The sequence below is a fragment of the Ambystoma mexicanum genome, chromosome 11 (genome assembly GCF_040938575.1).
Source record: "Ambystoma mexicanum isolate Mex_15411 chromosome 11, UKY_AmexF1_1, whole genome shotgun sequence".
Classification (NCBI taxonomy): domain Eukaryota; kingdom Metazoa; phylum Chordata; class Amphibia; order Caudata; family Ambystomatidae; genus Ambystoma; species Ambystoma mexicanum.
This window is the reverse complement of record NC_090934.1, coordinates 1124824403-1124845767: the sequence shown is the minus strand read 5'-3', so window position 1 is coordinate 1124845767 and position 21365 is coordinate 1124824403. Positions and strand designations below refer to the sequence as shown.

Sequence of the window (21365 nt, the reverse complement as noted above, 5' to 3'; positions counted from 1 at the left end):
AGCGGATGCTCTGAGCAGAGACTCCCTCCCATAGCAACACAAATGGGTTCTACACAGAGAGGTCGTAGAAGATATCTTCTCTCAGTGGGGTTTCCCCACTATAGACTTATTTGCCACAAGTGAAAACAGACAATGCCCAGGATTTGCATCCAGGTTCCCCCAACCAGACCCCCAGGGGAACGCCTTGTGGATGAACTGGTCAGGGATGTTTGCGTACGCTTTTCCATCAACTCCTCTAATCAGGAAGGTGGTCAACAAGATGAACAGAGAGTCGATGACGCTCGTCCTAGTTGCTCCCATGTGGGCAAGACAACCGTGGTTCCCACACTTACGCAGGATGGCGGTGTGCGAGCCCATCAAACTTCCGGCCTGGTACAACCTACTGTCCCAGCACCAAGGTCAAACAGTGCATCAGCAACCCAACTCAATGAACCTGGCAGCATGGCTCCTGAGGTCATAGAGTTTGGACATCTCAATTTACCACAGAGGTGTATGCACATCCTAAAGGAATCTAGGAAACCAAACTGCTACTTTGACAAGTGGAAGAGATTTGTTATCTGGTGCCAGAGTAAACAAATCAACCCAGTTGATTGCACTCCTTCCACTATTGTTACATACATGCTCCACCTGCTAGATGCAGGACTGGTTTTTAACTCACTGAAAGTACACCTGGCAGCCCTTTCGGCATACACCACTTCCCATAACAAGGTCTCGTGGTGGAAAGTACCAGTAGTTTAAGCCTTCATGGAAGGAGTAAAGAGACTTCACCCTCCTACTTCAAACCCACCACCAGGGTGGGACTTAATGTGGTGATATCTAAGCTCATGGGCCCCCCTTTCGAGCCCATGCATAAAAGCAGTCTCAAACACCTGACTTATAAAACACCCTTCTTAGTAGCTATTACTTCTATGAGAAGGGTCAGTTAAATTCAGGCTCTGTCAGTGCAGGATCCCTTCTTTACTGTCCATAAAGACAAACTGGTTTTACGCACACACCCTAGGTTCTCACCTAAGTTTATATCTAAATTCCACGTAAACCAGTCCATCGAGCTTCCGGCTTTCTTCCAGGACCCTCAAAGCTCGGCTGAGGTGAAACTACACACCCTAGATGTGCGTAGGGCGGTTCTCTACTATGTAAATAAAACCAGACCACTAAGGAAAACAGATCAACTGTTTGTCTCCGTAGCTACAGGCAGAGAGGGGGATCGCGTCTCTAAAGGTGCCATCTCGAAGTGGATTATTAACTGTATCCAGCTGTGTTACTCACTCTCTGAAAATACTCTGCCTTTCACGCCAAGAGCCCACTCTACAAGAGGCATTGGGGCCACTCTGGCTTTCATTGCAAATGTACCCCTTGACACCATTTGCAAAGCAGCTACTTGGAGCTCTATTCACACTTTTACTCAGCATTACTGCATTGACACCCATTCCAAGGCAGATGCACAAGTGGGACAAGCGGTTCTAAGACACTTATTTGCTCATGACCCTTCTCACATCCCACCTCCTTCTTCAGGTACTGCTCGCTAATCTATGCACAGCATGTGATCTAAGCAGATTCCACCAGCCTCAGAAGGGATACATTACGCACCGTAATCGTATTTCTGATGCTTGTATCTGCTTAGATTCACATGCGACCCACCCTTCCTTCCCCTCTGAGAGAAGGCGCATGGTTGCTTGTAGTCTTACCTTTCTACCTATCTGCTTGGATTATCTGTACTCGCGCTACTCCTCATGCTACCTCATGTCAGAAAAAATACAATCTGAGGATCCTAGACACTGGCACGCCCTGTGTCGACGCCCATTTTCGAGTTTCGAAAAACAAACTGTAATACTCCGCAGCTTCCACTAGATGTCGGCCTATGCACAGCATGTGAATCTAAGCAGATACAAGCATCAGAAATACGATTACGGTGTGTAATGTATCCCATATATATCACCTTTTTCAATTTTAATATTCTGACTGTTAGTGAACAAAACCACCTGGCCTATATGTCAGTGAACAAAAACAAGTGGGCCAGATATGTGATGTCATCAATGACATTTGTGATGTCATCTTTGATGTCCTGGGTGTTAGTCTTAGCAGTGCACGGTAGTGGCACGAGTTATGGTTGCTTATATAACTGGCGAATTTCTTGTTTTTTTTGGTTTACTTGTAACCATAACGTCCCTTTAACAAAGGGTTTTCATTGAATTTCATAGGTTTTTATTAGTCCAACTTAACCGTAAGGACTCGTTAAAGTTTTTTCATTGAATCTACTTTATATTTCTCAGTAAAGTACATAGCCGCAATAGGATTTTCCAACATTTCCATTTTGTGTTATGCTAATGGAAATATTGTGGCGTTTATCCCCCATTTCAGGGACTGGAAAGGTGGATACCGGCCTAGCAGCCCAAGTTTATCACCCAAGTGAAGCGAGGATGGATAACAAATTCTCCGGACCATTATCCCCTCCATTCCAGCCCCTGCAATGGGGGATTAAGGCCATTGGCACCCTAGGTTCCCAATGCGAAAACCTGGGGTGCTAAAAAAATAAATAAAATCTTCATACACCGGGACGCCGGAAGGAAAATCCTTTTCCAAGATGGCCACCATGCATAGGGAAGGCGAGTTTCCGTACAGGGCCCCTCTTCGCTTTCCATGGCAGCCTGCAGAAGGCGAATAGAGAACCCTATGACCATATTACCATGCGCACATTTTTCTTCCCTTTGAAACCCATTCCAATTTCGATTAACTTTACCACAAAGTCAGTCCCAGCTGAACATGGCCACTTTAACCCCATGTGTTGTCCCTTGTGGTCATGGCCAGTAACCAGATTGTCTGGGTCATGACTTTGTCCGGGTCATGGAATAATCTGGCCACTGCCCACGGCCATAGGCTACACCTGAGTCACCAAAGGTATATCACTATTTTTTGCACCTACATTATGACACTTGTCAAAAAATAAAACACGGGCACATTTGCAAAACCATGCTTTCAGGTCCTTGCCAATGTTCCTTACACAAGTTTGCTGGAAATCCACCCATGTTGAATTTTTTCAAAAGTGTCAAATATATGCACATACATACAATATTCATATGACCTAGGCCCCACTTGACAAAATCCATTCTGACTTTATGAAAACATTTAGAACTAAATGTATAATCCTTTTACAAACCTTTGTGTAGATTTCACAAATCGCACCACATTTATAAGCCTTTACATATTTTGGAACCCTCACTTAATGTTGACCCCGCTTGACAAAATCCCACCAAACGTTACAAAAACATTTATATGTAGATCTATTATCAGTTGGCCAAAGTAAGTATAGATTTGTCAAATGGCACCTCATTTATAAGCCTTTACATTATTTTGGGACCCCTCCTCTAATTTTGCCTCCTCTTCACAGAATCCCACCAAACTTTGCAAAGTAATTCAGTATTAGCCTGTGAATACAATTCCAAAATTTCATGCAGTTTCATTAAAGGAGTAGTGCGCTCAAATATTAATGTCCCAAGCGTTCAGCATGTCTATTTAAGGATATGTTGATCGACCGTAAACTTTTCCTATGCACCTTACTGTGGTTTTTCTCACATTTACATATGTGAAATCAGGTAGCAGGGCGTGGCCATTTTGTGCTTATGTTATCTGTTGCTGCATCGCCCTAAGCTCAGGTGTCCTTTCGGCACTAAATCATAGTCCCCACTCCTGAAGCTGACATCACCATTCCTAGCGATATCCTCCGCCTATATCTGTGACGCTACTGTGCAGCGTAGCCAAATGCAGCCAATCATCATCTACGTCCAGACGTCGGTTGAGGCAAAACCCAAAGTATCAACACACATCCTTTCACAGCACAGCTTGTCCCAATTCTGAATACAAAACACTATCTTTAAAGGAAACCGCAAGACTCTGCAATTTAAAATGTGCTTTTATTTCACAATAAACGCTCCGAGAACATCTGCCAATTACCATATTCAACCACGTATTTAGTTGCTTTCTTTGTTCTAAATACAGAAATGTTTATCGTGAGACAGTGTTACTTTGGGTATAAGCTCATGGAATGGAGGCACTGTGATTCGAAAGGCTTCGGCATCAGCTTCTTGCTACACCACCATAAACTAAGTCAAGGTACTCCTTCTTGCCGGTACTGCGAAAGGACATATGGGCCCAGGGCGATCATCCCAAAAGAGTGTTATGCTCATCCAACCATTGAGGTGTATCATCAACTGCCGGCTGAAGAAGCCATCAATTGGTATCTGGAAATTATGATATTCGCAGTAGGGCAGGATGTGGCTGTGTAGAAAACATAACAGAAATATGTCTCAGTAGCCGTTCTTAATTCTATACTGATCGATCCATTACTTATGCACCGTGTGACAACTAAGCATTAACACAAATGAGAAACAATGTAAACACAGAGAAAACAATGTGCAATGTTGGCGTCAACTATGTGATTGAGAGGTTAGTGCTATGCAGTGTGTTAAGCTCCCAATGGGAGGCCGATCCGGATGTTAACTGATGAATTCAAATAACACATAGACAGCATTTTAACTTAACAGTAGCCTAGAATTGGGCGTTAGTGGAACCTGTGCTAACACTGACGTGGACTCCATGCATTTCGGTGAGGCACAGGCCACGTGCCATGGGACAAATACAAGTACACACCGGTTGTTTTTCAATCTGCTCACCAATTACAAATTTGTCTACTGTAAAGCTTACATAATCGCCATTTCCATTCTTTTGGCGTAACACGGAGTGTCTCTTCAGATCAACGATTTTTCATGGAATGAAATGAAACGTTACTTTGTCCAGTTTTAGAATGCTATCCCTTATCATGTTTGACATTTTTACATACCTCATTCCATTCCTTTTTTTTCCCCTTATGAATACTCCCTTTATTTCCAAGGACAGAAAACAATAAAGATTTATGCCTAGCTTGCTTTAAGTAAATGGAAGCAACAAATTCCCTCGGCAGGACGTGACGGAGTAGACCGCTCAAGGCATTGACCTTCAGGCCCACAGCAGCGATTTCCCTTGTGCACCACTGTAGCATTAGGAATATGTATTAAAAACAAACTATTTGTTTACTTGCATTCAGCAATGCCGCTGCAAATTTCCAGAGATTTACTGATTTTATGAAAACACTTGGAATTCATAATCCACCTGTCAGCTGAGCATGTCTCCAGTTTCCTGCTAGCGAGCGCCGCACACAGCGACCACCAACAGCCCCCACATTTGCAAATGCTGCATGCAACAAACAGTGAATGCCCCCCACCTTTTTCCTGCAGCGCCTTTGTCAGACTACCTATTTGTCACGGCTGGTCCACCGCGAAGTGTTCTAATTCAAACAGTATATTGGTTTTGCTTCCACTCGTAAGGTCTTTGAAGAGCAGTGCCCCTGTACTCCCCACCCGTGCAAGCATTTGGAAATGGAATGTGTTTGATTTAATACTTTACAGGGCGCCAGAGTTATTGGTATGCTAAATCTCTATGAAGACTTTATTCTTCTCAATGCCACTCTCCTACTCTCATTCCCTTATGGATGTGTAGAATAATTATTTTTATATTTTGTATTTAGGGGACCTTGTGCCTTCAGACCCTACCTCTGCACCACCTCAAAATCACTTTCAATATACCTAATATCACGGTCTTTCGCAGTGAAAAACACCAGGGTTTTTTGCATCTTGCAGCCATATCCCATCCCATCCTCATGGCCCCTCACCTCCTCAGAGATTATTTGATAAGTTTGACAAGTGCAATGTTGTGTTTTTTAATATGTTTTTACTGTGTTGTCTGCAAATCCAAGATGGCAGGCGTTTCCAAAAATCTGACGCACTTTGCGCTTTTCACCATCCAATCAGCGAGCGAACAGGGAAATGTATCCGCGGAGCGGACATGGATATCACAAATATTTTGGTACCTACTTTTTGGTAGTTTTAAAAAATAATACTGGACGGATTTCCACCAAGTTTACAAAAGCACGCTATCGGAACCAAGCCACCGCTCCTGCCGCAAATCCGTCCAGCGGTTTGGGCTGTCGGCATGCGCCAAGTTTTTTCTCTATTCAGTCTATGGGGAAAAAAGAAATTTTGGGACCCCCCCTTGACCAAACCTCAAACTTTGCAAAAAGATTCTGAGTGGGTGATATACTTTTCTTTGCAAAGTTTGGTGAGGATTCGTCCATGGAGAGCGAAGTTACAAGCCACCCAAAAAGTGCTCTTCCTATAGGTTTAGCAACTTAACCATAACTACATGGCCGATAACGCAGATTTCTCCCCGTGGTCTAGCTGGTGAGACACCTTCTGGTTTCTCACACCGCCTCCCGCCATGCCCCCACTCTCTCTACCCAACTAATCCCAAGTCGCCTTTTTAATGAAATTTGGTACTGTGATCTGGCATATGAACACACTTTTATGTAATGAGTGCTTAACACACTGAACCATCTTCTGAAGCATTGCAGCCCTAAATTGTGCAATATGCATTTCAACTTTGGGTATTGCACATGATCACTGTATTCCCCAAAGAAAGTTAATAATGCCATAGTTACCGCACCAATTATTTATGCCGCAGTGAATATACAAAGCATTACAGGATGGATTGATCATAGCAGAATGTGCTTGTCAACAACAGGCAGGTAGTAGATTTAGAGCCTCAGCATGCATAAAATAATCTAACTGCAGTTTACATTTTGTGAACATTTGGCCTTGGCTTTTTTGAATTGGGTTTTTTTTAATTGGGCAGCCCAGGCATCAGGGGTTCGACATTTTCTGATACTCAGATATACATATAAGTGTAGCTCCAGTATCAATCACAAAATTGGCCGGATGGTTCCCTATCCTCATGCTGACATAACTCTCACCCGTTGTCATCATCGCCTTCATCATGTATGCATAGTCGCAGGGTTCTCTTTCTGCTCATGACAAGGGTGAGGGAGTTTTCCTGTGATTTGACGTACATGCCTCACGGCATCTCGTCTATTAGTGATGTCTCATCGGCATCGTGTTGTGTGGAGTTAGTTCTTTCCTTATTGCAGCATAAGTGCACCTCTGAGGTCGAGGTGGTGGTGCGTCGAATACAATAGCCAAGTGGTTTTCTTACCAATAGTGCATTTCTGTCCAAACACCGGACATTTCATGCTGGGATCATGAGGAAATGTCAGCCCACATCGATAGCACCTGCTTGTGGAAACATGACTTTGTGTTAGGTTGCCATCCGGGTACAGAGTACATCCTCCTGGCATCACCTGAAAAATCTTTTTCTTTGTATGTCCTTTGTTGCTTTCCATTGAAGCAGCTTGCTTTACAGCGCGCGCCTCTGTCCTGGCCATCTGGAGAATGGTGAACAGCAAGATTGGTTCTTGTAGTAACTTTTTTCTGAGGATGACGACAGAAATTCACCAATGTTCCTGAGGCGTATCGCGTCTTCATTTGAAAACTTGTGAAATTCACAATGAGCTACCAGCTTGCGGAGCCTAGTCGCAAATGCTGTCACCTGCAAGTTGGCAGGCGGTATTGAAGGTGTACCTTTTGTGGTCGATGTTTCATTGTGGATCAAAGTAGGCACATAATGCTTCAATCAGCCTAATGAACACTGGTGGTAAAGTAGGGTGAGATCCTCTATGTCCTCTCCCACAAGGTTTATGAGCAGTCTTCTTGCAAAAATGCTCAGGTTTATCACGTGCCGCTAGATAATTTTTAAAAACGTTGTAGCCATCTCTCCCATCTTGGTCCTAGAGATTGTTGATCTTGCCTGTCGATTGACGGAGGTGTGCGGAAGGCACTTACGTCCGGCATCTCGTCATCATGACCATCCCATTGTTCTTGCCCTCCCTCCGAAATTTTGCAGGTGTAGTGGGAAGCATATTTTATGTAGCGCACTTCCAAAAGCGAGAAGGGAGGGAGAGAAGGAAAACAATTTTTTTTTTTTTTTTTAATTTTGGAAATTGGGAGCTGGTCACCCCAATTTATCCCATCCTCATCGCCATTGTGGAAATGTACTTCTTATTGAAAGACGTATGATTTGAAGACGACAGTTTAACATTTTTCTGATTTTCGGTTCCCTCACTTTTGCATGTTTAGACAAAATAATCATTATAAATGATCAGAGGCAGATGCGAGGTGGTTCTAGGAGTGAAAGAGAGGGTGTCCCTTTATTTTAAAACTAAAACAAAGATAATAAAACAGATGGGACTCCTGGTTTCTCGCAAAGGGCGAGTAGGATGAAAGTGGAGTAACATGGAGTATTACTTAACTGTTATGTTGGGGCAACACATCATCGATGTGGACACCAGGAACTAGAAGATCAGAGGCAGCAAGGGACAACCGAATGTCTGAAATTTTGCATAGGAAAAAAGCACTTCAAACCTAATTTTAACAAATTAAATGGGCCAAAAGATGTTTTTAAACTTACATTGTAAAACTTGATTTGAACCAACTAAAACAATAAAATGCATATGTATTACTGATATATTTGTGGTTTTTCATTTTGATGTCGCCTCTTTGTATACCCAGTCACCATAAAATGCCTCAGTCAGTGAGGGTAGGAAGCTAAATTAATGTACTTGGCAGGTGCCAGAATTGACCTGTCCATTGAGTTTTTAAATGATGTATTCACTTGGTTGCAAATCTATTTTAGTGAATGCACATACAATTTATATTCAGTAAATGGTGTAAACAATTTGTCTTCCTTTTGCAGTGTGCCGCTCAAACAAAAGTCCCTGGGTCTGCCTGACTTGTTCAAGTGTTCACTGTGGAAGGTGAGTAATGGGATAGCTGTGCCTACATTTGTACTGTGTGCGCTTGCAGAAGGAGTTGGGGGATGTAGAAGGGACGTGACTGAGTAAACCTGGGAATTGCACTGACGTATTCAAGAGAACTGGACCGAGAAGAACAGCAGCCTGGACTAGAAGAGGTGATTCAAAGTTCCTCCAAGTGTGACCATCTTTGTTAGATGTTTGAAAAGAGCCACCCTTTAGGGGGACATGTTGGCCTTCTGTCTTTCATGCCCTTAAACGAGGATTAACAGAGGAAGGCTTCTAATTGATCAGGATAGTACCAAATAATTCTATATACAAAATTTATGTGACTAATTTTTGTGATGTAATGGCGCTCGTTTTTCAAATGTTGTTTTTATGCATCATTGTTTTTAACCTGAAAGTCTTGGGGGCACAGGTCACTAAGGATTTTATAGAGCAACTAACTCCTGTCATTGTGAAGCTAAGATCATGTGTAATTCAGGGATCGTAATAAAGATTTGTTGAGCAGGAGATGAAAGCTCATGAATTTTGCGCTAGTACATAGTGCACCGAAAATCTAACTTCCACATGCAACCTACATCTGTTTGCTCATTTACATATGGGTCATTATGCTTTACATGTCTTCTTAATTTGTTCAAATGGACCCCCTTTTTTTTTCTTCAAATGCCTCAATGCACAGATATGTTTGGTGGGTGTGTTTGTAGGGTAGTACGCTATCCTATGAATCTATGCTAGCAAGCTAACAGACCCTTCCAAGCTACAGGTATTTTATTTATTGGTATTTAATTCCAAAAGTGCCTCCGCCAAGGCGCTTTACAAAAGTAATGAGTTAGTACAAAATTCAGCAGTGATGACCTAAACCATGATACAAAAGAAAGAAAGGAGACGAAGAAAAACCATAAAGAAGAAATGCAATGAAGTCGAAAAAACAGAAAAGTTGAGTCAAGCAACAAGAAAAAATAATTGAAATACATAAATGCAACGACCCCCCCACCCCCCCAACCAAACCAGTATTTGTGGAAGCAAACATTAAAAGTCCAGATGAAAATAGGATACCACTTGGAAACAATGAAATGGTCATATATGCTGCAGGCCAGCCATCAAACTCCCGTTCTGCAAGTAGGAGTTAAACAGCTTCAAGCTTTTTTTAACCCTGTAACGGATATAGTGATATTTTAACCAAATTAGTACCTTGAACTACTGCCATTGTCATGGTCTCGGGTTGCTCTGGTGGATCTGAAAGAGAGCGGGCGAGTTGGGTTAGGCAGGAGGGGAAGAAAAATGCAAGATTGCAATGCTTTGTGCTGATTGTGTGCAGATACGATGTACCCCGAGTTCTGCATGTGCACAAGCTTTTTCTCTGTCTTACGATTTGAAGCGGTGCCTCTGTCTTCCTCTGTTCACTGGAGTATTTCATCCTTGAAATTGCAGTGCTCTGTGGGCGATGCAAAGTGCTTTGAAGTGCACTCTTTTTCTTAACCGGTAGCCAGTGTTGAGCTCTTTGAGCTGGGTTTTTGTGTTCCCACCAGTCTAGTCGGAGCAGTGCACTGTGTTTTGGATGCATTCTAGCCTCTTCATAAAGTATTCCAGCATACCAAATTATGTTATTGGTGTAGTCCATTCTTATTAAAACTAGGCATATGACCGCCAGTGTTCAATGTGGGAAGATAAAGGTAGGGTGACTGAGTGTAGGTGGTAGAAGCAGTGCAGGTTTTGGTGAAAATACCTTTTTTCAGTTGTATCCAGTGTGAGGCACCAGTAATGAGACTTGGTCTTAAGGGATTCATAGTTTTGGTCAAAGACTTTAATTAAAATAAAAGGGGGGGTGCGGAAAGGCCCTTTTGTCCATATACTAGAGGTGTTTCCCTACCAACCAAGAGTCCGTCAATGTCAAAAACTACATTGTCCCATGTCCAAAGTACTATTCTGGCCCTCACATTCTAACAAAATAAACTTCAAGTTGAAAAGGGTAATGTCTTTGGCCTCGAGTGGTTTATACATGTTTAAAAGTACAAATGCGTAACTCCAACACTCAAGTTACAGAAGGGTAGAGTTCCTTGTTCCAGAGGGTTGTTCCCTGTTCCAGAGGATAGTTCCCTTCCCCTGGATGTATCTTCCCCTGTTGTATATCAAAGCTATCGGTCCCTTGAGTTTCTCTTCATCCACAATACAACCGATACACCAAACAACTTGGCTCTTTATCTTCTTTGGATACGTGGCATACTACCCAGCCAAGTTTTCACTCCTCTCCTCTTTGGTTTCACACAGCCTTTGGCTAATCCTGATAAATCCCTCAGAGGACCCCTTTTGGCGATGCATTTCTTATGCACTATTCAGTTTGTGTTTGCCTGATGTGTTTCCCTACCAGGACTTTCTTTTGGGAGCACACTTGCACTTGCCTGGTATACTTCTCTTGCCAGGGCTTTCTTTTTTATAAAAAAAAACAAACACTTTATTTATGTTTTGCAAAACAATTCAAATAGTGAATACATGCAATAATGCAATACATTGTTTAATGTACACCCCTGAACTAACTAATAAACACACCAATACATTTAATCAGTTCCAAATAATCAATTTTGTAAAATAAATATAACATAATGCAGTCTTCATCAAAAATATATTCACCTACAGACTCTTCATAAAATACAACATGATAAAACAACACAAAAGGGACAAGACACAACAAAACAATCAATTTTGTTTTAAATACATAGATAATAAACCCTAACATCATCCACACTATCACCAGGGCTTTCTTAAACACACTTGCAACTACCTGGTACACTATCCTGCCAGCGATTTTCTTAAATGTGTACTGCATACACTGACATTCCTGACAGTTTCTTACTTCTTGTTTGGTTTCCCTTTCAATTAAATATTCACAAGTTCCTTCTCTCTCAAATGCCTTAATTGCTTTCATTACAATTATTCACTTTTGGCATATCTGCTAATACGCCCCGGTGTCCCTGCTTCCCTTACGGGGGCCCACCAGTTCTTGCTGGCGTGCTTTGTTCCTCTTGCAGTAAGCTGGTGGCAGTCGTTCAGTGTTTCTCACCGCCTTCGGTCCTCTGTTTCTTTACCTCTCATGATTCCTGCTGGGCCTTCCTGCTTCATGTCCGGCTCTGGTAAGGCAAATGCTGCTGCTCCGCACCTGCACCTGCCCAGGAGCCCTCTGTTGGCTTCTGGCATTCTCGCAGCGTGTCTCCTCTCACAGTCCGCTTTACTCTGCTTCCTCTCTGAGCCGCACTGCGCCATGGAGCTCTTCTGAACCCCACACCCTCCCGATCATCACTGAGAAAAGCATTTTTCTCTCTCCAGCAGCCTGCCCCAGTCAATTGTTGCTGCTGTTTAAATCTCCTGGCTATAGGTATGTGCTCCCAACTACTAGAGCGCAGCTTGTGGTCTTGGTCTTTTTCACTCTGCATCACTCGGCTCATCTTCCTGGTCCCAGCAGTCTTGCAGTTATGGGAATGGCAGTCCAGTCTTGATGTTTTTACATGGAAAGTCTGGGTAAGTGCTTTCCGAAGTCTTTAGGTGCAAGTTGGATCTAAATAACTAGTAGGCAGTCTTAAAAGAGAGTCATGAATTCTGAGGGGTAAGTCAGATCTTCATGGTTCACATACAGATCTTGTTAGAAGGTCCTCAGTACCTTTCCTACGGGAATGAGGGGCGGTGTAACAATAAGTCATTGGCATGGATGGGGTATCCTCATGAGACAGGGAATACCATGCCTTGTCTGATGAAGCCTTGCTACTCCCCAGAGGTTGTCTTCCCCGCACCTCCATGGGATCCTCCTTTTTATAAAGCCACCCCCAGGGTCAGGATCAAGTAGCGGCTGCCATCCCTTGGCCACATGGGGAAGAGGTCATCGTCAGGAAAGGAGTGATGAATCCAGCGGATTCATCACACCAGGTTGTGCTTAAAGCTCTTGGCCATCATCCAAGTGCTTACTTGTGCAAGGCAGTTGCTGAGGTCGGCCCTGCTGTTTTCTTCCCATGTCATTTTAAAGTTGACTTGACTGTTATCTACAAAGTTATAACAGAGGAGGCCGTATGTTTTAACTATCTTCACTAATGGAGCATTGTATATGTAGAAAAGGGGCTGGGGGGGACCTTGATCCTTAAGGGGGGGGCCACAGGTGATTTTTCTTTTTTTTAATTTGTTTTGTGGGCTTGCGCAGATGGGTGGGATACATGTGAGTTCTGTTCGTTAGGAAGGACTTCATTGTAGAGCGGTGTTCTTGAGTCTTGTTTCTTTCAGGCTCTTAATTATTGTTCTATGACAATGGTGTCGGATGCTGCTGACTGAAGACCTGCCCAACATTCAAGGAAATTTAGGGTTGTTGACGCGGACTGTCTGGTTACTACTAAGATTGACATTTAAACAAAGAAATAATTAGTGTGCTGCTGGATTACCGTATTGGCTTGGCACTACTACTGTGCTAGCACAACACAAGCATCCGTCAACGTATCATTTTTTTTTTTTTTGTGTGTTGTTGGATGGCACAGTTGTATGAGCTGATTTTGCTGCTTTTTCGCACCACAAACAGCACCCCCAAACCACTACCTGCCTGTATCACTTACCCCAATTTAGCATCAACATATTTATGGGGGCGGGGGTGACAATGTCATTTGACAAAAGTGGGTAATATCCAAAATAAGCATGGATATTTAGCCTGGCTCAATAGTCTACCTATGCTATGTGAAAAATAACTGCTTAAGAAAACGTGCTTGAGTTAACATTTTTCACCATGAATCATGTACACATTGAATGTTCAACATTAATCATTGGATATTCAACATTGGATAATATGTGTTTGTGTATTCCTGGTGCTTTTTCAAGGCTGCAAGTTCTTGACTTGCCTATTGTTAGAAGCGTCAGTCTTTAATAAAGTTTGATTGTTTAAAACTGATGAGGATTGAAGAAATGCAGTAGAAAAGATAAAAATAAGTAAAAGCGTGAGGTGGAAAAAAACAAGAGGTATTTGAAAGCATGACATTTTTGTAATTGATTGAATTTTACAAAATGAAAAATAAATAAACAATATAATTACATAACACAGGATCATACAAAGCCCCCAGTACAGGTAATCAATATTATTTAAGATAATTTTTGACTAATTGTGAGTTTATCAAGTAGTTACACAAGCCCATAATCGTGTAACAAAAGAAAGATTTGATACACACAAACAAAACACGCAATATACAAAGACTAACCCACATATGCACAACACAGGTCCATTTAATGTCAAACCTAACCATGACTTTAATAGACACAGTACCGCTCATGCTCTAAATTCTTAACCATATAATTCATTAAAAGGCACCCACACTTCTAAATAAATATCTTCTTGTTCTTGTCTTGTATACATCAATATTTTCCATAACTAGATAATATATGCAAATCAGTTTTCCAATTTGTAACCTGTGGCTTTTTCCGGGTCTTCCAAACTGTTAGAATCTGCTTCTCAGCGAACACCAAAGCTCTGTCAATCCATCGTCCATGGTCCTAGGTTATCTCACTCCCATCTATTTTTGACCATATAACCTGAATTGGATCTCTAGGGAAGTTTACATTGGATATCATATTTAGTCTATCCAGTACCTCTGACCGAAAAGTCCACGACTCTTGAACAACTCCATAAAAAATATACTAATGTTCCTTTATCTTTACCCCATCCCCAACCGATATCGCTATCCAATAAACCAAGCTTGTGCATTCTAACTGGAGTCCATTATAGATGTCCAAATATCTTTTTGTCTTATAAATCGCAAGTTTAGATAGAACTTTGCCTTAAATGCATTTCTTAATACTCTCTCCCGTTGCTCTATCAAAATATCACAGTCCTGCTTTGTTGACCAAAATGACCGCAGCCTATCCCTTTGTTAAACATGTTCATTTATCATTGGCATCATCCTTAGCTAAATTGAAACCATTCGGGGAGGGGCATCAATATTCTACATATTTCTGATTTATCCATCAACGGGGTGTTCAGCATTTCCAGTCTATGGGTCAGAAATGGTTTGAGAGCCACATGCCTCTTCAGTTCACACTTCCCTAAATGGTTTTAATGTGTAGAGCAGTAAAGGTTCAATTTGTTCATTCTCTAAAAGGCACCAAGCTTCATCACTCCACGTGTGCCCCAGCTCCTCCAATACAGCGTTCTATTTCCAACTTGGAGTGCCGGATTATGCCATATAGATGCATTGCTATGTAACCAAATATATTGGTTATTCTCTACTAATCAGGAAATTTGTGTGTCTTGTGTAGCCGTAATTGTAGGCAGAATGCTACCTTTTATGTGACATTTTCCCTACTGAATTATATGATCTGATTTGAAAGGTGATACACTTCTCGTTCTATATTCTTCCGAATTGGAGGGGTGATTTCATTCTGTGCTAAATAGTTTGCAAATTTTTAAGTAAAAAAACCCTTGTTATGATTTCTAAGATCAGGATACCCAAATACCCCTTCTGTAATATTGCACATCAGTACAAACGGGGTATATTTCACCAGCTTGTTTGTTTCCCAAACCCTTGTCTAGTGTCTTAAATATGTTTTAGTGAACTTCAATGGTAAAGATTGATTAATGTATAGAACTTTGGTAAGAAGGATCATCATTATAGTGTTCATCTTGGACAGACGTGTAAATGTAATCTGTCCCACTTCTTCTATCCCTCCTATCTTGTTCACGTTGAATTCTACTATCTTATATTGTTCAGACCATTCCTTTTACAATTCCATGAGTCAAAATCACTCCTACAACAGGTTGTTGAGAGCGGGAAACTTAAGATTTCTCCCAATTAATGTTGTAATTGGTAATTCATAACATGCTTAATACCCAGAGGTTTCTAAGCGCAGACCCGGGGTTCCAAGGCAAGCGTATTGCCCCTGAGCTTGTCCCTAGATGTTAGGTCTAGAAAGAATACCTACCTCCTCATATAACTCATTTAATATTGTGCTACGCTCTCAAGGCTTGGATATGATTACTATCATATATTTTGCGTGAGATGCTCTTTATTGTCAAACTATTCGCTTTAGCCGTTGTTCTTGTCTAACATATGCAGCAAGAGGTTCTAAAGTAATAGTGAATATAAAAGGTGACAACAGGCATCCTTGCCTAGTGCTGCCTTTTTGTTGATATAAACTTTTCAGAGAACACACCATTAACAAAACCTTTAGCTGTTACTTCGTCATGTAAACATTGAATCATCTTCAGAAAATGTTGAACAAAGTCCATCTTAGGCATATTCTAGGAACATCTAGTTGCCCCTATTAAACATTTTCTCAGCGTCTAAGAAAACCAGCGCTGCTTTGGAAGTAACAGTGCCACGAAGTCCAAGTATATCAATGAGTTCCAATACTATCATACCCATCCCTCGGTCTCGTAAATACAGTTTGCGATTTGTCTATTACATATCCCATACAAATTTCTATTCTATTGACAAATATCTTGGTGAATATATTAATGTCCATATTAAGCAGCAAAATTGGGCAATAGTACACACACTTTGTATGGTCCTTGCCTGGTTTTGGAATTAGCGTGATTACGGCCTCCCTCATTGTAGAGCATAATTTCCCTTCCAATAAAATATAATTACATAAGTCCAATAGTACAAGTAACGGTGCCAAGGATTTGTAGCATTCAACCGGTAGGCCTTCCAGATCTAGAGTTTTATCATTTGTAAGTTGACCTATAGCTGTTACCATTTCCTCTGCTGCATGCAACTCTTTCATCTAGAGCAAATTTATTCTCAGGTGTCAGAACAGATATTTACATTTTTTGGAAAAAGTATCCAAATACGACTTTGAGGGATTAATATCACCCTTATACAGTGATTGATAGAATGATCTGAAACATTCACATATTTAACTCTTTTGTTACAACAATGCCGTTTTCATCTATTCTCCGAACCAGAGACCATTCCATCATTCCTATAAGTTTCTTGGCAAGTAATTTACCTACCCTGTCACCACTTTCCCAATATCTTAGTTTAGCAAGAAATATCCTGTTTTCTTGGTCTTTGCTCATTTTATTGTCTAAGACATCCGTAAGTCTTTTAATTTCAACTTGGTCTCGATCAGTTCTAGATATTGCATATTCATTTTGAATTTCTTTTTTACTTTCCAGTGTTGTAATTTCAGCTAACCCAGTTTTCTTAATATGGCTCAACCCTCATGACTGTTTTAAAACGATCCCATACATTGAACATAGTTGTCGTATTCCTATTTTCTTTAAAAAACGATGAATGAATTGGAAGCAGTGCATTTATTGAAGATTCCAGGTTTCGATCTCAATCTGCTGAAACAAACCCTGCCATGGTGAAGGGTCATGCTGTCTGTCTTCTGTACCACGGCTCCGTGGTCTGGCTCCGCCCATTGTGGGGAGCAAGAGGAGGCTTCAAAAGCCACAGCAGGCAACCCTTGCGGTGTAAGCCTGCTGCAGTGAAGGGTGCCGCTGTCTGCTGTCCCCCGGCTCTGTGGTCTGCAGTGCATGCTGGCTCTGCCCATTAAGGAGATGGAGAGGAAGAGGCTTCAAAAGCCACAGCAGGCAACCCTTGCATCGTATGCCTGCCACGGTGAAGGGTGCTGCTGTCTGTTGGCTTTCAGAGGTGAGAACAGGGCCCCTACTGGAGATCGGTTGGAGAGGTGCCCAATGCCCGGCCAAAAGTGTTTGCCCCTGCTCATAGGACCACACAGGGTTATGCCAGTAACAAACTGGGCACTGTGACTGCTGTTTATTAAACAATCTATGGTGCGGCAACCTCTGGGAACTGCATGTCAGTTGAGAAACTTTTGAATGTCGCCTCCCTGTTTTCGATGCTGCCGTCGAACAGTCCGCACTGCCAATAGCGAGCCAGCAATGGGTCAGTTCTCTTTTTAAGCAGCCCCTTTAACCTATTTGGTGTCCTGCCAGTTATTTGGCATCAAGCGCTTCAAGGGGTTGATTCATCTCGTGATTGGGGGGACGTAGAGCTGTTGGCAGAATTACAACGGGGGGGCATTGTGAATCCCTGTGACCCAACCACTTGATTGAAATCACTGGAATTTCTTTGCCAAGTTGGGGGCGCAATTTTAGCTGAATTGGGCGCAATTGTGCACCCTATAACTGATGAACCCATATGCATTCATCATTGTCGGCCGTCCCCGAGCCCTCACCCGAAATAATTTGTCTCACAACATTTGGTCAAGTGTTGGCAATTAAAGGCTGTAGGATTTTATTGTACAAATATGGTTATGCAGATAACAATAATCACATATCATAATAAAATCATACTTTTGGGCACCAGGTCCTGAGGTTACCCCCTCCGGCCCGTGCCGCCACACACGGGCAGGTTCCCCCGAAAGAGTCTCCTAGTAACAGCCTCTGAAAGCCAGAGTTGTAGTGATTTCTCGAAAGAAATGTTCCATGCCCTGGTTTCATAAATGAGTGCCGTCTTTGTGAAACAGATCAGGGTCACCCAGGGTAATAGCCGGGTGTTTTATGAAGCACATCCCTCTAGCTGTACAGAATTTCTCTAGCCCCCTATTGAGTTTTCTTCTGGAAATGTCTACCGATTTGTAACAGTGGGCTCCCTGCCATTTCTTTCTGGGTAGGATGGCCGAGAAGTATATTTCTGTTTCCCTCCAGTTGTGTAAAATGCCGCTAGGGAAGAGCAGATTTCCTCGAATAGGTTTCTCCTTCCTGTGGTAACCAGATCACTGCCCCCTAAATGTATTATCAGAAATTCTGGCGGGTCTCTGTATGCGATCAGGTCTGCTAGTGTTTCGTGGATGTCGGCCCACCGTAGGCCTCTGTATCCCCACCATGAAGCAATGGTGTTTCTGAAGGGTGGCCTGTCTTTGGTTTCCTCCGCCCAACGGCCTGTCCTGAAAACGAAAGAGTGGCCGTCAATCCATGCTGATCTGAGTGAGGTCCTCCCTTCGCCTGTTTTTTCTGCAGGAGGGAGGGAGGGAGAGAAAGAAAAAAGGGGGGTTGGCTATATTAGCTGTGGTCTGATGTATCTTTTGTAGCAATCTGACTTCCATCCCCCTATGTTTTTTAGCTGTTGTGTTGCCAGGCCTCCTTGCCATGCTAAGGTGGTGGCACCTATTCTAAAGGAGTGGGTGCCAAAACCCTTGGGGTCCCACCCTGCTTTGCTTATTGCTTTCATCAGCACCTCTTTAAATTGGTAGCGGCTCAGTGCTGAGGCGTCTTTGTGGATTAAACCACCCCCCTGCCCCCCTTTGTGCGTAGTAAAGGTTGGTAATGCATACTGGGCAGTTTGTTACTTCATCAATGCAACAAATGTTGATGGTTCTTTTGGCCCCGTTTTTTGACTGTTGGATTTCTATGTTGACACTGTCCTGTCTGACCCTGACCTCTAACGCCTAATCCATTTGAGGCCTTGGTGCTGGAGGCGATAAGTTCTCCAACCCGGAAAGCCCCAAAGTAGGCCAGAAAAAATGCTGTTTTGAATAATGTGATCTCATATGGGTGCCAGCATATGGCTTGCAACTAGTCTGCTATTTTTACCAGTTTGCTGAAATCAAGGAGGCGGCGGGTGTCTACGTGGGGGCCTTCAACTCTGGCCCATCCTTTCATAGCGTAGGAATTGAGGGCGTTCTGGGTGGGGTCCGAGTCACCCCGTATTTTTGAGAAATATGAGATTGCTACTAGGTGTCTTTTTGCCCAGTCTTAAAGCCCCGCTTGTGCGCCCATTTTAAGAATGTTTCTATGTCTTTAATCGTTATTAACTCGACATGGTTAAACCCTGTGGCTCTAAATACTGTTTGCAAACACTTAATGTACTGAGCTGCAGTAGTGCTTGCCAGTGCTTTCTCTGCCATCTCTAAGAACCCTGAACCAGGGTTTGTGTTTTCTGTGGGCAGCGAGTTGTTGGCACCCATTTTTGGAGTGCCTGGTTTTTGTTGGGCATCCTGGCCTGGACTCTCTGGTGCCGGCGTTGATGCTGTTATTATTATATTCCCATAATTGCCCAGTATTCCGCTGGTATTGGCGTCATCTGTTCCTGGGCGTGTGGCGCTAGCTCCCGGAATCTTGGCCACTGAAAGCGAGATAAAGCATCTGCAATATTATTGTCTGCTCCAGCGATGTGCTTTGCTTTGATCACAATGTTTTCTTGTAGTGTGACCGCTGTAATGGATCGTAGGACTTTCAGCACTAAAGGGCATTTAGTAGATGTTCTGTTTATGGAGCCTACCACGGCCATGTTGTCGCACCAGACCAAGACTTCCGTTTTAGCTAGCTGCACGCCCCAGATGTGTAATGTTAGCCAAATGATAGGAAATATTTCTAGGAGGGTGATGTTTTTTGTCCACCCTGCAGATTGCCATGTTTTGGGCCAGTGTCCTGCCCCCATTCTGAGTCTAGTATGGCTCTAAAGCCCCTGCTTCCGGCTGCATCAGTGTAGAGGACCCTTTTTGTCCATGTGTTCAATGGCATATGCCAAAGTGCGGTCCCGTTAAATTCTTTCAGGAAATTCCCCCAAATTTCCAGATCTTGTTTCACCTCTGTGCCTAGCCGGATATGCAGGTGGAGTTTGGTGTATGATTTGATTTTTATTTCCGGACTTCTGGAAAATACCCTCCCCTGAGGGATGATTATGGCTGCGAAGTTGAGACTTCCTGCTAGTGACTGAATTTCTTTTACTGTGCCCTTCTCTTTTGTTGTCAGGCTTTATATTTTCTCTAGGAGTTCTGCTGTTTTTGTTTTCAGGATTTTGCATAGGCCTCTTGCAGAGTCTATTTCAATACCTAGAAAAATGATGTTGGTGACTGGTTTGGTCGTTTTTTCTGCTGCCAGGGGGATGCCCCACTGTGAGGACATTCCTTCTAACTTCACCAGTACTCTGCTGCATTCTTCAGAATTTGCTGGCCCCATTACCATGAAATCATCGAGGTAGTGTACTATCCTGGTCTCTGTTTTGGAAAGCCCATTGAAAAAAAGAGCTGAATTGTTCTAATAGGGCGCAAGATACTGCGCATCCCATGGGGAGGCATCGATCTACATAGAATTTGTTTTTAAATGTAAAACCTAGCCATTGCTGGGAGTCTGGGTGAACTGGCAATAATCTGAAGGCGGATTCATTGTCCAGTTTGGCCATCAGGGAGTTCGTGCCACATTCCTGTATGAGTCTTACCGCCTCTTTGAAGTGTGTAGGATACCGCGGATTCCGTGTGCGGAATGCCATCGTTTAGTGATTGGCCCTTAGGATAGGATAGGTGATGAATTAGCCTCATTTTCCCGGGTTCTTATTTGGGGACCAGACCTAGGGGTGATGTCATGTACTCCTTGAGAGTCATGTGGTCCCAACGTCCCGCAATCCTGCCTAGTAGTAATTCCCTCTTAATTTTGCTTTCCACCATCTGCAGGTTGTCCCTGGCTGACTTCAGGTTATTTGGAACATTCTGAGACCCGATGCCCTTGAAGGGGATGACAAAACCCTTGGTGAAACCCTGCCGGATTGCTGCGCTGGTTTCTGTCTGTAAAATTCATGAGAGCCTCTCTGAAATTGTTTGGATTGATGGGGGTGCTGCCCGGTGCTAAACATGGGGTTGGCGGGATGCTTTTGGTGCTACTCTTTTGTATTTTTGGCTGACAGTCTGGTGCAGTTGCTTGCTGCGT

General features: G+C 42.8%; 1 protein-coding gene across 6 annotated transcripts in view; it reads left to right on the top strand.

Annotated features, from left to right (window-relative positions):
• Positions 1–21365, top strand: part of USP3 (ubiquitin specific peptidase 3) — a 1719287-nt gene that overhangs the window by 317159 nt on the left and 1380763 nt on the right. For 5 of the 6 annotated variants that reach the window (XM_069624462.1, XM_069624461.1, XM_069624459.1 and 2 more), the window contains one exon: positions 8674–8734. The exons of the other annotated variant lie outside the window; for it this stretch is intronic. In XM_069624462.1, the coding sequence (XP_069480563.1) occupies positions 8674–8734 (61 nt within the window). The remainder of the gene's footprint in view (positions 1–8673; positions 8735–21365) is intronic. 6 annotated transcript variants of the gene reach the window in all.